The sequence below is a fragment of the Ruditapes philippinarum genome, unplaced genomic scaffold, assembly GCF_026571515.1.
Source record: "Ruditapes philippinarum isolate M1 unplaced genomic scaffold, ASM2657151v2 ctg126_1_1_1_1, whole genome shotgun sequence".
In the NCBI taxonomy this organism is placed as follows: Eukaryota; Metazoa; Mollusca; class Bivalvia; order Venerida; family Veneridae; genus Ruditapes; species Ruditapes philippinarum.
This window is the reverse complement of record NW_026858637.1, coordinates 697,955-714,082: the sequence shown is the minus strand read 5'-3', so window position 1 is coordinate 714,082 and position 16,128 is coordinate 697,955. Positions and strand designations below refer to the sequence as shown.

At 32.7% G+C, this 16,128-nt stretch overlaps 2 protein-coding genes across 3 annotated transcripts in view; one reads left to right on the top strand and one right to left on the bottom strand.

The window, feature by feature from the left end:
• LOC132753804 (protein OSCP1-like) overlaps positions 1–10,375 on the bottom strand; it is an 87,036-nt gene extending 76,661 nt beyond the window's left edge. For both annotated transcript variants that reach the window (XM_060744334.1, XM_060744335.1), the window contains exon 1: positions 10,241–10,375. In XM_060744334.1, the coding sequence (XP_060600317.1) occupies positions 10,241–10,352 (112 nt within the window). In that variant the 5' untranslated portion in view covers positions 10,353–10,375. The remainder of the gene's footprint in view (positions 1–10,240) is intronic.
• Positions 10,376–10,440: 65 nt separating this feature from the next.
• LOC132753803 (24-hydroxycholesterol 7-alpha-hydroxylase-like) overlaps positions 10,441–16,128 on the top strand; it is a 46,709-nt gene continuing 41,021 nt past the window's right edge. The window contains exons 1-3 of the mRNA XM_060744333.1: positions 10,441–10,674; positions 14,523–14,658; positions 15,441–15,590. Of these exons, the coding sequence (XP_060600316.1) occupies positions 10,441–10,674; positions 14,523–14,658; positions 15,441–15,590 (520 nt within the window). The remainder of the gene's footprint in view (positions 10,675–14,522; positions 14,659–15,440; positions 15,591–16,128) is intronic.

Sequence of the window (16,128 nt, the reverse complement as noted above, 5' to 3'; positions counted from 1 at the left end):
GTAGGCTTCATTAATGACAGCCAAGTTGTTATATTACATAAGACTTTGAAATGTGTATACCAAAAGGATTTTTAGTTTAACAAGAACGTGTTTGTTAAACACAAATGCCCCCGGCTAAGATTCTTGTCAGTAGCAATATTCAAAAAATGTTTACCCATTCACTCAGTTATGGACAGAAAAATTGCCAAAAAATTGTAAACACAAGTTATATAGCTTGACAAATTCATGACATTTTGTAATTGTGAAAATAATAAGTTGCCAAGTCATTGCTCTGACTTGTGAAGTTGAAAAATATTCACCTTCATGCAAGTTATCTTCCTACCAAATATGAAATACATCTGTCATCAAATAAAGGCTGTATGGGCAAAAGTATAAAAATCTATTTTGAGCACTGGTGACCTTGACCAAACTGACCCCTAACTCTATCCAAAAGAAGAATACCATGTAAGTTATCTTCCTACCAAATATGAAATACATCTGTCAATAAATAAAGGCTGTATGGGCAAAAGTGTAAAAATCTATTTTTAGCACTGGTGACCTTGACCCAACTGACATCTTACTCCATCCAAAGAAAGAATACCATGCAAGATATCTTCCTACCAAATATGAAATACATCTGTCAATAAATAAAAGCTGTATGAGCAAAAGTGTAAAAATCTATTTTTAGCACAAGTGACCTTGACCCACTGATCCCTACCCCAATCAAAAGGATGAATACCATGCAAGTTATCTTCCTACCAAATATAAAACATATCTGTCACTTAATAAAGGCTGTATGAGCAAATGTGTAAAAATCTATTTTTAGCACTGGTGACCTTGACCCAACTGACCACTAATTCCATCAAAGTTTATGTTTCTATCAATTATAATTAACATCTGTCTATAGAATAAGGTCAATACACCTGTAAAAATGTAAAAATCTATTTTTAACATTGGTGACCTTGATATTGGTAACATTGACCTTGACCCAAATGACCCCTTACTACATCCAAAGAAGGAGGACCTCCCTTGGCATGTTTGTATTAAACTAAGACATCAACTAATATAAAGGCTGTATGAGCAAACTGTTTATATTTATTTTTTAAACCAGTGACCTTGACCCTAGAGACCGCTTACTCCACAAAAATTAGAGGATCATCAAAGGTATCCACCTACTAAATATGAAAGATATCATTAAAGAAATTAAGCAATTAGGAGAAATTTAAGATAAATCCAACTTGCTGAAATAGGTTAACCAGACAAGGCCCTATTTTCAAAGTGAAAAACTATATGCCCGGGGGCATAATAAAAAAATCTCAACCAAGGCAACTTGAGTTGTTGAGTTATTGGCCAGAAACAGTCTTTACATACAAGGTCAATATGACCTTGACCTTTGACCCTTAAATCAATGGTTATCTATTGGCCAAGACAAATGCACCTGTGAAGTTTGAAGGTAAAGGGCCCATGAGTTGGGTTATCGATCAGAAAGCGTTGTTACTTATAAGGTCAATGTGATCTTGACCTCTGACCCCTTAACACCAAAAAATTTATTGAGGTCATCATCTGACCAACAGCAATGCATCTGTAAAGCTTGAAAGTCAAGGGTCCATGGGTTGCCCAGTTATTAATAGAAAACAGTTTTGAAATACAAGGTCAATGCAACCTTGAGCTTTGTTCCCCTGACCCCAAAATCATTAGGGGTCATCTACTGGTCAATACTAATGCACCTTCAAAATTTTAGGGCCAACAGCCCATGGGTTGTCAAGTTATTGATCGAAACTGTTTTACCTACAAGGTCAGTGTGACCTTGACCTTTGACCCCTTAACTCCAAAATCAAAAGGGGTCATCAGCTGGTCATGAACAATCATCATACCAAGTTTGAAGTTCCTAGGCCTGAGTGTTCTTTAATTATTGATTGGAAATCGTTTTTTTCCTACAAGGTCAATGTGACCTTGACCTTTGACCCCTTGACTCCAAAATCAATAGGGGATATTTGCTGGTCATGAACAATCATCAAACCAACTTTGAAAGTCTTAGGCCTAAGCGTTCTTTAATTATTGATTGGAAATCGTTTTTTTCCTACAAGGTCAATGTGACCTTGACCTTTGACCCAAAAATCAATAGGGGTCATCTGCTGGTCATGAACAATCATCAAACCAAGTTTGAAGTTTCTAGGCCTAAGGGTTCTTTAGATATTGATCAGAAACTGTTTTTACCTACAAGGTAAATGTGACCCTGATCTTTGATCCCAAAATCAATAGGGGTCATCTGCTGGTCATGAACAATCATCAAACCAAGTTTAAGGTTTCTAGGCCTAAGCCTTTTAGTTATTGATCGTAAACTGTTTTTACCTACAAGGTAAATGTGACCTTGACCTTTGACCCCTTGACCCCAAAAATCAATAGGAGTCATCTGATGGTCATGAACAATCATCAAACCAAGTCTGAAGTTCCTAGACCCAAGCCTTCTTTAGTTATTGATCGGAAACCATTTTTACCTACAAGGTAAATGTGTCCTTTGACCCCCTTGACCCCAAAATCAATAGGGGTCATCTGCTGGTCATGAACAATCACCAAACCCAGTTTGAAGTTTCTAGGCCTAAGCCTTTTTTAGTTATTGATCGGAAACCATTTAACCTACAAGGTAAATGTGTCCTTTGACCCCCTTGACCCCAAAATCAATAGAGGTCATCTGCTGGTCCTGAACAATCACCAAACCCAGTTTGAATTTTCTAGGCCTAAGCGTTTTTTAGTTATTGATCGAGAACCGTTTTTTACCTTCAGGTCAATGTGACCTTGACCTTTGACCCCTTGACCCCAAAATCGATAGGAGTTATCTGCGGGTCATGAACAATCATAATACCAAGTTTAAAGTTCCTGGGCCTAAGCATTCTTTAATAATCACTCGGAAACTGTTTTTACCTACAAGGCCAATGTGACCTTGACCTTTGACCCCAAATCAATACGGGTCATCTGCTGGTCATGAACAATCATCATACCAAGTTTGAAGTTCCTAGGCCTAAGCGTTCTTTTTGTAATCACTCGGAAACCATTTGGTCTAGGGACCGACAGACAAATGCAAAGCAATATACCCCCACTTCTTTGAAGGGGATCGGTCATAATAATAATAATTATATAAAGGTCAATGACTCAAAATTCAACATTTTGAACAGCAGAGATCTGCCGAGGACGCGATTTTGTGCCATTGGCGCTAAAAAAATAGAATGGCGCAGGAAAATCGGCAGCAAAGGGCCATGGGCGCATCTAAAATCTGTGCCAGACTTATAAGGAAACAAAACTGTCTGCTGGGTTATGAAGTCATCCAGTCAAAACTGGTACCAACAGCAACATGTTACCCATCCCCCTGTCATTACGCATATTCTTGAGTTTATCCATTCCCCTTTAGTGTCCAGCTTTATTTGTCATCCAATGAAAACGCTGTATTTCTTAAAAATTATGTGTGTTAATTTTCATAGAAGAACAAAGTCGATACTATATTGAAATCCGTTCATAGCCGCCTTCTATTTTTCATAGTGCTTCATAGTACCGCGTAGTGACGTAATCAAGGGCCAAATAAAGCTTGACACTAAATATGTTAGTGTTCATCCTTAGCTGTTCTACAGAAATTTGAAACATTCTCCTGTCGCTATCGCTCCTGTCCAAGTTTCTAATTTCTGTAGAACAGCACGAATGAACACTAACATATACATAGCCTTTGTCCATGTTATCTACTTACCGCATTTCTTCTCATAATCCCTTTCCCACACAGATACTCATTTCTACTACGTAAATTTAATCCAATAAAGAAAACTAATTATACAACTACTTAATATTTAAAATGATTATCGGTAACCAAAAAAAAGTGTTGCTATTTTAAGAAATGCTGTAAGTTACAGTATAATCTGACTCGTGTACAACTTGATCACCCCAAAGGTCACTCAAGTTCACGCAAGCTTTGGCTGATGAAGTGTAAAAAAAGATGTCTATTTCGTCATCAGAATATTTGACAGGGTGATTAACCAATCAGGGAAATATTGTGCATGACTTTTTTCATGATCAAAAGGTCTGTCGGCAAGTGTCTTTCATGGTCTTTGATGTATGCTGTCTACACAGAGGCATACAAGGGGCAATAAAATTCGTCAATATACTGTGGTAAGGGACATTTGGTGCAAAGTAGGAACAATTAAATGGATAATGCACAGTATAATAGACATTAGAAGTAAGAACCAGCAATTATGTGAATAAATTTGCATATCAAATTTTTGAGCAGCCATTTAAAAAATATTTTGCCTGCAATTAATATTAGTTAGAAAGTTACCATGTAGGCATAATTTTTAATTATTGGTCAAGTACTGAATCATAAATGAACCACTTGTCATAAAATATGATTTAAGTTTTATTACCAGGGAAATTCAATTATCTACAAACTTTTTAACAGTTATTTAAGTCAATGTTTACTTATTTTCCCAAGGCCCATACTTTGGTAAAAATGGCCCAGGGCCCAGTACTTTCAAATTCTTGGCAGATCTCTGGAACAGCTTGTTTATTTTCTTATTAGCATGTAACTACATGTATCACATAACCCTACTTTAATGGTGTTTAATACTGAAGAATGTTTTCTTTTTAAAGAAATTGAATGCATGCAAGCAGCAAAAGTTATATTAATGAAGCTTAGTATCATTGATATTATTATTACGAGAACCAAACTAGCACTACCAAGTACTTTTACAACTACAAAACAAGGGCAATCAGTGATCACATGTGTCGCCTCATGATAGCCAATTGTATATTGCAGCTACTGTGTAGCAGGAGACATAAAAATCATTAACAGGGCAAAATGCATTTTTTACTCAAGGGCCATAACTCAGCCAAAAATCCTTCAACCGGAAAACCTATATATAAGCACGAGTACTTGCGTACTGATCAATCCTGTAAAGTTTCATTGAAATTGCATAAGTGGTATAAGCGGAGTAGTTGCTGTAGTGGTACAAGAGGAGTAGTTTGGAAAAATCTTAAAAATTAAAATCATTAAAGCGTCATAACTCTGATAAAAATCACTGAATACCAGATGCACAACTTAACACGGTACTGATCATTCCTGTATAGTTTTGATGAAATTGCATTCAATTTTATAAGTGGTATAAGAGCAGTAGTCTGGACAAACTTTATTAACACCTTTTTTATTCAAGGGCCATAACTCTGCCAAAAATCATTCCAGTGGAAAACCTGTGTAATACGCACAAAAAACTTGAGCTATCAATCAATCCTGTAAAGTTTCATTGTTATTGCATGAGTGGTATAAGAGGTGTAGTTAGGAAAAATAAAAATAATTTAAGGGCCATAACTCTGACAAAAATTATTGAACAAAAAAAAAAGTTGATGATATGCAAAACTAGACTTAGTACTGATCATTCCTGTAAAGTCTGGATGAAATTGCACTAGCAGTTTCTGAGAAGTAGTCTTGACAAGATTTTGTGTAGTTGGCAACACACGAAAAAACACCATTTTTATTCAAGGGCCATAACTTGACCAAAAATCATTCAACCAGAAAACCCATTTAATATGTGCAAGTACTTTAGCTGCAGATAAATCCTGTTAAGTTTCATTGAAATTGCATTATTGGTTTAACAGTCTATGCGAAAGATCTCTAAGGTTTACCGGACAGTAGCTCCTGTACAGTGAAACTTTTTACTGGACTGAACAAGACTTTACTGGACCGGCAAAAAAAACAACTTCATGGTAGCATTTCAAGTCGCTTGATTAGTGTCAGGATACAAAAGTTTGTGAATTGTGAAAGTGATTAGTGAAAAACATACATTTTATACTTAATTTGAACTGAAATAATTATTTTTTTCTCTTTTATCTCCATAATTGACATGTTGTTATTTAATGATCACTGAAGAAGATGTGCTTGCAGTCCAGTTACATCACAAATATGGTCAAAAGTAAAAGCATTTCTAGGGATGATTGAAAAAAGAAAATACTTGTGATTGAAAACTGGCAGTATGGTGATATGCAAACTTGTGTGTGAATTGATTACAAAATTTGGGATAGACTTGATCATCAAGGAGATAGTTCTATCCATAAGTGTTCGGCACATTGATTGGTCACTACCGCGCCCCCCACCTCCTCACCCACTCTAAAACGACAGAGACCTGACCACTGGGTTTTTGTCAAAATTACCCGACTTAAAACAGCAGTTTATTCGAAATGAATGAATATTTTTTTGTATTGCGCATATAAATAGTATAAAATTATATTATTATTTGTAATAACTGTTCAAGCAAAACATCATATGAAACTATAACGAACCGTTTTTCCGATGTCCAGTATCAGGTTCTGCAGAGTGCTCTCCTTGTATTTTTGTACGGAGTATTTTCATTGGTCTAAGGCTTTCACATGACCAATGAAAATACTCCATATGAATGTAAATGTTACATTCATTTTGGATTGAGAATTTGACAAATCAGAAAAACTCTTCATTATACTAAAGTATAAAATTTAGCAATTACAATTTTTTTTTAGTAATCATTTATTTTCTTATTAATTTTATTTTTATTTATTAAAACAAAAACAAAACAAAAACACAATAATTAATATCTAATGATTATCCTAATCAAGTAAATTATTCATTAATCAGTTTCAATGACTTTAACACATTAAAAAGTATACATAATAATAAATACATTAGATCTAATAAAAAAAAACCATGAAACTTCATGTTCAAAAGACCCGAACACAATATAATATTTTAAGGATCAAGGATGTACATGGTAACCTTAATACTAGACTGTACATTAAAACTACTGATGCCAACATATATTTACATTAAAAAAGTGCATAACATAGAAATAGTAATACTTATGCACGCCAGGCAAACTGTCGCTCCACTTCAAAATTGTGGTGTACGGTAAAAGGAGCGAACGGCATTTCCGAGATAGAGCGGAAGGCCGATTTAAACGCCTAATTGTAAGTATTGTTATTTTTTTGTCTTGTTATTCATTTAAGTTGTATATTTTTGAAAAACGGAAAATGTGGTTCCGTGTACGATTGATTTAGGCTTCCAATTATCTAAGCTGTTACAAAAAGAAAATTATATTAAGCCCGGGAGAACTTTTCTCCCTGACGAAGCGAACAATGATTTGTAGAATATTGAACTTCCCAACCATAGAAATGCCATACCTTTCGGATTTCTTGAAAAAGTGTATTAGTAAATTATCAACCCGTAATAAGAACTTGTCCTTCCTGCAAAATAAATTACTCCTGAAGGATTTCTTAAATTTGTAAATCGATATTTTTCGAAAGAAGTGGAGCGAAAGGGCAAGAGATGGAGCAAAAGGTTCGATGTTGAGCGCAAGGCGATATTAATTTGACGTATTAGGAGGAGCGTAGTCTATGATTTTTTTACATATAAAAGCTATAGAAGTTAAAATAGACGTAATCAAGTGTTCAGACCGATATATATACCTTTTGAAGACAACTAATAAAGTGTGATATCCTTTCAACGACTATAGCGTAATAAATGTAATCGCGAAGGTGTCACCTATGGCTTCCGTGTAGATTCCTTTATTTATGTTCGAATTTTGGATGAGGCCCGACCATTGAATCATACACATGTATGCATGGCATAATACAGGATGCCACTTATTCGAGGTCAATCATGATTTTTGACACGGTTATGTACATTTAAAAACGTGTGTCCGTGCAAATGCAACAAAATCGAATATTTTTATTTCTACCGCGAACAAATGTTTCCGAGCAGGTACGTGTAACTCGATTGTTCATGCCAAAATGTTATGTTTTTCGAAAGTTAGATATTCAAGGTGCAGAACAGAAACAAAATTATGCAATGCATGGAACACATTAAATTAAATGGATCACTACTACCAAGTTCAGTTCACAATGACTTTCTGTAATTAATAGCTCTAACGTACCTGTTCTGAGCAAAAACACAAATAAGCCACGTTTTCATGAATTTGTAAGGTGGGGAATCGCTTTATGAAAATGGTTGACAATGTGTCAGTCGTTATAAGGATATAACACGTGTTTCAGTTATGTTTCAAGATACTTCCTCCCTTATTTAGCATTGTTGTTTAGTTTATTATTTTCGTCTGAAAGTGTAAATAGAAATTTCTACTATAACTAGGTCTATATTATATTATTGATAATTTTAGTCCGTACACCGACTGAGTTCTGCCTCACTTTGAGACGAAAATAATAAACTAAACAACAATGCTAAATTATTTAACCAATCATTAAATCGCTAACATACAACTACCTGTAACAATTATTTATGATGGACGGATCAAACGTCAATTAAATTTTCACTATCGAATGATTGTCAGAATTAAGCGGAACCGCTCGACATATAACTGTAACGGTAATTTTAAATTAAAGTTATGATAACCTTTTTTGTCGACTAGTTAAATTTGATAAGATTAACGGCGTGTTACACTGTATTGATTACAAATGAAGTGAAATTAAAGATCGTTTCTTTCGTTATCCACTTTTATTTTCTTTACAACATAAGTGAATATGAATATAATGTCCGGCGCAAGCTTTTTAATAGTAAATCAGAAGGGAATAACTGTTAATCCACCCATGTTATGATCCATGATAGGAATCAACTATGGCTTTTTTTATCTTCATTTAATGCAATGGTTGCATTACATGATACTCATTCTTATTACTTGTTTCAAACTACTTTTAAACAGAGACATAGATAACAATAGTTATAATAATAGCTATCTATGTCTCTGTTTTAAATTAAAATTGAATATTCTGTTGTAACACAAATCCAATTCATTTAATAAGATATGAACAGTGAGTCAACATAATTGCGATAACATACAACAAACATCGATAAATGAATCTCCTCACTTCTCCCTAAAGTCTCCCCACTTCTCCCTAAATCAGCTGTAGGGAGAAGTGACTTCTCCCTAAATTTTGAATCTAGCTTGAGCCCTGAAACAATACTTACAATTAGGCGTTTAAATCGGCCTTCCGCTCTATCTCGGAAATGCCGTTCGCTCGTTTTACCGTACACCACAATTTTGAAGTGGAGCGACAGTTTGCCGGGCGTGTTATGGTGATGGTGACACAAAAGAACAATTTATTTGTGTATTTTTATTTATGGAACTTTTCAATAATCAGAAAGCACTAGACTCTGTAAAACTATGATATTTTAACTTATTTAACTATTACACATGGACTTAACAACATTCTGGCACTGAGCCAAATGTTATTCTATTTTTAGATTTTTTGTTACTATTTTGGTCAGTCATGTGACTTACCATCCTATACATTTTTAATACTTCAGGCCCAAATTTCTGTCAAAATTTATCTTGATGAAGACCTCACGGTAGGTCGAAACCGGTAGATAATAAAATAACATAAACATCCCTGGTGTTGACGTGTAATTTTCTTCTTACTTATCCTTTCTTGAAAAAAAAACAACAGGATAATATACTTTTTGCTCAAATAAAAATATATTTTTTTGGTATCTATATCAATTGATCATAAACTTACACATGTATGTATTAAATATCTTAATACTTCAATCAAATATTTTTTCTCTCTTATTTATATCAATAATAAACTTACCCATTTATCAAACATCTAAATAGATCTACTTCAATATTTTTTTTCTAATTTATATCTAATGAAAAACTAACGCATTTATTTTACTTTAAATAGTTCAATAATAATGTATTAATAAAAATGGGAAGGAACTGTCTTGCTTTATTGCAAATATGCAGACGGTTCTTCCCAAAAATTGGGAGAGAACCGTCAGGGAAGAAACATCAGGAGAGGAACTGGTAAAGGAGAGAATAGTCTGACTACCCTGAATACCTTTACAGTATGGTAATCTATCATCAATATGTTTATGTTTAACTTGTTGCAATATACCGGTACATTATTAAACTCCCCCACATTGAATTTTACACTAGAGTGCATTCCAGATAAGCTGATGCTATAGTAACATACCAAATTACTGAAGTTTTGAAATTCTGTCATGTGAATATCACATGACCAATATTGTGTATCAATGCATGGGTAGGTAAACAGATTGACCTCATTTTGGGAGCTATAAATAAAGATTCTGCTCACGGAAGGTCCCAGTTTTGATGATAAATTTAAGCCTTACTAACGCTTCTATACTGGAACATTTTTGATTACTTAGTGCTTTTGATTGTGTATAACTCCATGTAAACGTTCCCCACCCACTAATTTAATTCGCTTGCAGTGACAATATAGATACCTTTTTTAGCTTTCTCGTCTGGAATATTTTGTGCGCGCAGTCTTTGGTCTAATATATAAACCATCTCTCCTCCAAGGTTTATGAACAATAACGGCAAAGTTTTTTGAGACATTTCTGCAACAATTTCCCTAGCAACCTCCGTAAATCCGGTGAATTTTGACAGGTGTTACACTTCTCAAGCGAAACGAGATATTTCGAGAATGTGGTTTGACATTTGGCGGGAAGCTTCTTTCACTTTTGGGGACTCTGTTTACTATCAATCAAACGCTAGGATCGACTTGATTTTGGTATTAAGTGCTCTTATTTTGCTGTATTTCAAGTGTAAACATGGTGCCAGTTCTCCTCCTTTATGTGGCCGTTGGATTCCATGGTTTGGCTGCGCGATTCATATGGGAAAACAACCTCTCAGATTTATTAGAAGGAAGTCGCGAAAGGTAAATAAAAAAATTATTATTTTATTTTCATTTTCGTTGCAGTCGTTTAATTCAACCAGGTACGTATATTAACGTTAATATACGTACCTGATTCAACCAAACTGTGCAAAAACAGAAGTATATCATAGGATAGTATAAATGAATTCCATGTGATTATTAATTATTTCTGCCTTAATAACTTGTGCAAAAGATATCTATTCAGTAAATTCTTGAAAGTTTCCACTTGTCAGTTCAGGCAGTGGGTCAACTCGGGCAATAAGGACAATTGATTTTGCAGTTCTGATTTTATTATTGTTATGTACATAAAAAATATTTTCCTTTCTTCACGCATTCTCAATACCATTTACAAATATTGAATCACGGAAAGTGAAAAAAATAATGTTCAGATATCATAAAAATAATGTTTGAATATGGAAAAAGAATATCTCCCGGACATAAATTTGACTTCTTGCAAACAAGATACGAACCATGTTCTCTCAGTTCCATATCAAATTGAGCAGGTCATTCTCATAAAAACAGGCACAGAAATGTACGTTACTTTGAGTGTCCCTTAAATTAGCAGCTCATTATCATGTAACTGTTAAACTAGTCAGTAATTTTGTTTCACAATTCCATTTTCAAAAGATGTAGGATGGAAATAAACACGTTTTTTCTTAAATTATACCAAATATATTCAGGTTTTTGAAATGTTAAAACAATAACAAATTTTACAGATGAATGATACATATTTTACTATTTCAATGCATACTCCGAAGTTCTTTACAGATTTATCAATGAAAAGCAGTTCGATATTACAGTGTTATTGGTTTTTTATGGTACATATAAACTCCTCGTTGTAAACTAATTTATGCATGTAGCGGTTGTTTTTCTCACCCCAAATGCCTTAAAACTTATTTAATAAAAGTAATGTAATAATTTTGTAACGTACATTTCAGTTTAATACAAAAAAATATCAACAGTGAATTCATTAAGAAACTCTGACAGGAATGGGAAAACTTAAATATTTCTGTTTGGTATTTATTCCTTTTCTAAACATTTGAACAATTAACTACAAAAATCATCAACGCTTGGTCAAAATAAGATATTGTATATGCATACAGAAATAAGATGTATTTTAATTGATGATTCTGTTCATATAAGGTAAAAAGTACATGTAAACAACATTATATGTGCATATTTAACCCTTTATGACAACATACGTGCGTGATAAAATGCTTTAAAATATCAATCTTGAGCTTTTTTGAAGACTTTCTTAAAAACTTTATTAAATACTGTTGTAAACTCTCATTGGTAACGTACATTTCAGTTTTCTTGCATGGGTGTTGTACATAAAAAGACACCAATTAATATTTAACATTCTAAACAAAATGTTTTCTATTTTTAATTTTTAAAACAACAAACATTTTTACCTTATAAAATAATTTAAAAACACATGTGATCATCCCAGCCTGTATGCTACGTTATTGATTGTTACGAGGATAATTTAACAGCAATGTCCAGAAATGTTTTGAGCCCCATTATGGTGTAATTGATAAAATTTGTTGCATTTTTATGTAAAAAAAAAAAAAAAAAGAAAACATGTTTTATTATGGCAAACTTCAATTTTATGTGCAACTGTGCAAGAAACATACATTTGAAGATGATTCATCGAAAGTCCTGTTAATTTCCTTCATTAGAAATTCGCATGTTTTAAGACATTATGATTACCAAAATCACATTTGTGAAATGCATGTAAAAATAAATGCTTTAGAAGTGTGACACATTAACTTGATTATTTTGTTGCTTTACAATATATTCCAGTGTTCTTTTCACAATAAGGTAAATTCTGGAAAACATTATTTACTTTATACGAAACATTGCTTATATGAAACATTGTTTGCTATTGTTTTATAAAACATTGTTTCTTTCATTCTTCGCTTTGTTAGTCAAATATTTCGGATTCTGTGATAAGAAATTCTAAAATAATGCTCTTTCAAAAGATAACTTTCGGTATCTTTCAGCTCTTGTTCTCTACCTGTAGCCTTTTTGAATCTCAGCCCTTAATTTCGGTCTCTGAAATGTACGTTACTACAATTGAAATGTACGTTACTTGTTGTTGACGTTAATGTAAGTAAGAAATCATTGTTTTTTAGACCTTTATAGTTCATACACAATGCACATTTGAGTGTGCAGATGCTAGAGAAAAGATTAAAAATGTTCTATATAATCACAACTGTTCAACTTAAACAACCACATATTGTACTAGTCCCAACTTTTGTAGAATATCTGAATAAAATTCATATGCAACTGATACAAATACAGTTATATTTAATTTGTTTTCGTTTTTAATCATACTATTCTTACTTGTTATTACATGAAAAACATATTCATTAAGTAACTTTAAAGAATTCAGGATATACCCTTCATTGAAATAACTAATACTAGTTTTGAAATGTACGTTACCAACAGTAACGTACATTTCATGGTACTTTTAAGCAGAAATATACTTTCCACTACTACTTTTTGTTTACATTGCGAAAAGAACATGCTATCACATCTCAAAATCCAGCAGAATGCTTTCAGTAGATATATGCTTTCAGTAGATATATTTTTATATACATAAAATGTTTTCTAATATAAATTGTAATATCGTATATCAAACATGAATTTACCTTAAAATATATCCACAGTGACACAATGCAATATTTATTTAGGCTTTGATGTTACAAAACTCTTCTCTCCATATAAATTTTCTTACCTGAGGCATCATATTTTAAATGTAGTGAATATTTTTTAAATTGCGGTAACGTTCGTTTCGGTAACGTACATTTCTGACCACTTTTCAATGCAGATCTGGACACAGTCTTGAGCAATTATAACACTTTCTCAACACATAACTTTTAATTGAGGGAAGCTTTAACTGCTTGACACAAGTCTACCTCTTTACATTTTCATCAGTTCCTGTAGCATCAGTAACGTGTTTCGCGGCACAAATTACGTTTTAATTTTCTCAGAAAATCATCCATCAATAACGGCATCTTTATATACCACTTTTAAAATACATTATTTTGGCCAATATGGCCAATTATCAGCCAGAAAACTTCAAACTTTGAAAGATCTTATTTTTTTTTAAAACATTTTCTTCAGTGTTTAAAAACGCACACTCCTAAAGGCATGTATCAGTGGAAAGGAAGAAACAACAATTTTGTTTACATTTTTATCATATTTTTCAGTATGTTCCACTGTTAAATTCACCCTAAGGCATTGTTAGATACAAAAAACACCAAACAATTGTTTTTATAAAAGACCAATTGAAACATGAAAATATTTAAAGTTCATTTTTCTTATAGAGACAGTCACGTACGTTTCATTTTTTACTATTGTGCGATAAATATTTTTTCAAATCATGACAGTTGACCACTTTTTTGTTTTGATTTAATCAAAACGGAACATGTTTGATGGAACAGATGCTTTAGATATAATATATAGCACATAATAAGACGAATCTGCTGCGTGGAAAGCGTTTTTATCTATTCTGTAAATGATATTGAGAATGCGTGTCTTATTTTGTTTCTTTTTATTTTCATGTCATTGATGATAAAGGGTCAAGAGCATGAAGTAGGAATTGGGGGTCAGCTGGACCCTGAAACTAATTCATCAAGCATTATACAATATTATAATGTTCATTAAACTTTCAAACCAATAATGTATACAAGTTCCTTTTTTGAGAAATATGTGGATATTGTGTGGAATTGTGATAGATTGAACATCTAAACATATGTTATTAATACACACATTGAATCATGACTGAATTATGACCAGAGACCTTAAGCATACAATTGTATATAATCATTTTTTTCCCATTTCAGTTTGGACCTATATTTACATTATATTGTGCTGGTGAAAGGCTAACCTTTCTAACAGATCCTCAAGATTTCCATTATTTCTTCAACAACCCTGACCTTGACTTTCAAGAAGCAGTTCAAGTCCCAGTTCAAAAGCTGGGTATGAATTTTTATGACAGAATTTAAATAATTGCTTGCACTAGGAAAAACTTAAAATTTATGAAATTGAATCTATGAGATATTGACTTTTACGCTTCATAAGGAAGACATACAGTTTAAGCAGTCTGTTTTTACAGTACAGTGGAGCTCTGCTAATCCGAACCCTTCTAATCCTTACTAATCCGAACGAAGTGTCCGGTCCTGATTTTATTTTTTATTTATTTATTTATTGATAGACAAACTCTTGGAGCTATTTTACATAGGGTCAAAGGGTTTCTAGGGTTGGACACTTTTAATATTTGTCCTATCAAACATTAATAGATACACAGTAGGAGGATACCCCATGATTATGCTTGAAAAAAAATCTTGACAGAATATTTTGGTCTGTACCACAGTACAATCTTGTTGTTTTTTTGTGGTTTTGTTTTAAATCTTCATATACAAAGGTCTCATAACTGTATCATTGTCTCCTAGTGTTGTTGTACTTACACTGTATTGTCTTTTGCTTGTGATTTAATAGTGACAGCTTTTGTTGTTATTAAAGGAAACCTATTGTTTGTCATCTATACTTGAGCAATGGCTAATTTCTGTAATGTAATTTATTATAAAAAGCTAGTAAGCTTGAAAAAATGACTTGAAAAATTGACAATGAGAATATAATAGTAAAAACTTCTGTTAATAATTATTGCAAACTTTTATCTTCAAATAGACTTTCGTTATTACTAATATTAGAGTTATGTATAGATACATGTATTTTAAACTAGAATTTCTTTTTTATTTGAGCATCAATAAGCCGTGAAGAGTTTTATAAATTTCACACCAAATTGCATGATATGGTGAAAGGTAGACTGGCACCCATCAAGATCGGACAGTTAGGGAACACTTTAAGTGAACAACTTAATAGGCAATTTGACAGACACGTAGATTTAAAAGGTAAGGTATATAGTTTGTTTTTCTTATTTAATCATTAATTTACTCCCCTAAACTTTTGGCAAATATGTAATACAAGTTCAGAAGGTTTAAGGTTAAAATTGAGCAACAATCAATTTTAACATTTGAGTTCTAGATGTAATAATTGCTTTATTTGTAGGAGAAGAGTTTAGTGTTTAGTCAGCATGATAAATAAATGATTTGTAGACAATGGTCCATAATGTGACAAATACTGAAAGGTCCATTAGTGAAGGATTTACTTGTGTTCATTCTCCTATTTAATGAATAAATTTGCCAAGTCTGTATTTCTTTTATAGCTATATTTATTGGTTGAATTTATAGATAAGATGATCTTTAATAGTAAAAATTGTGTGGGAGGGAGAGAAATGAATTGCACTAGGAAAATTGTCATTAATATAATATGCTATTAAATATTTTTACAATCAGTGACTTCCAATTTTATTCATAATTTATTGAATTATGGCAATACATCTTCTCCTAGATTTTTAATGGACCTATTTTGAGTTAAACATATTCTAAA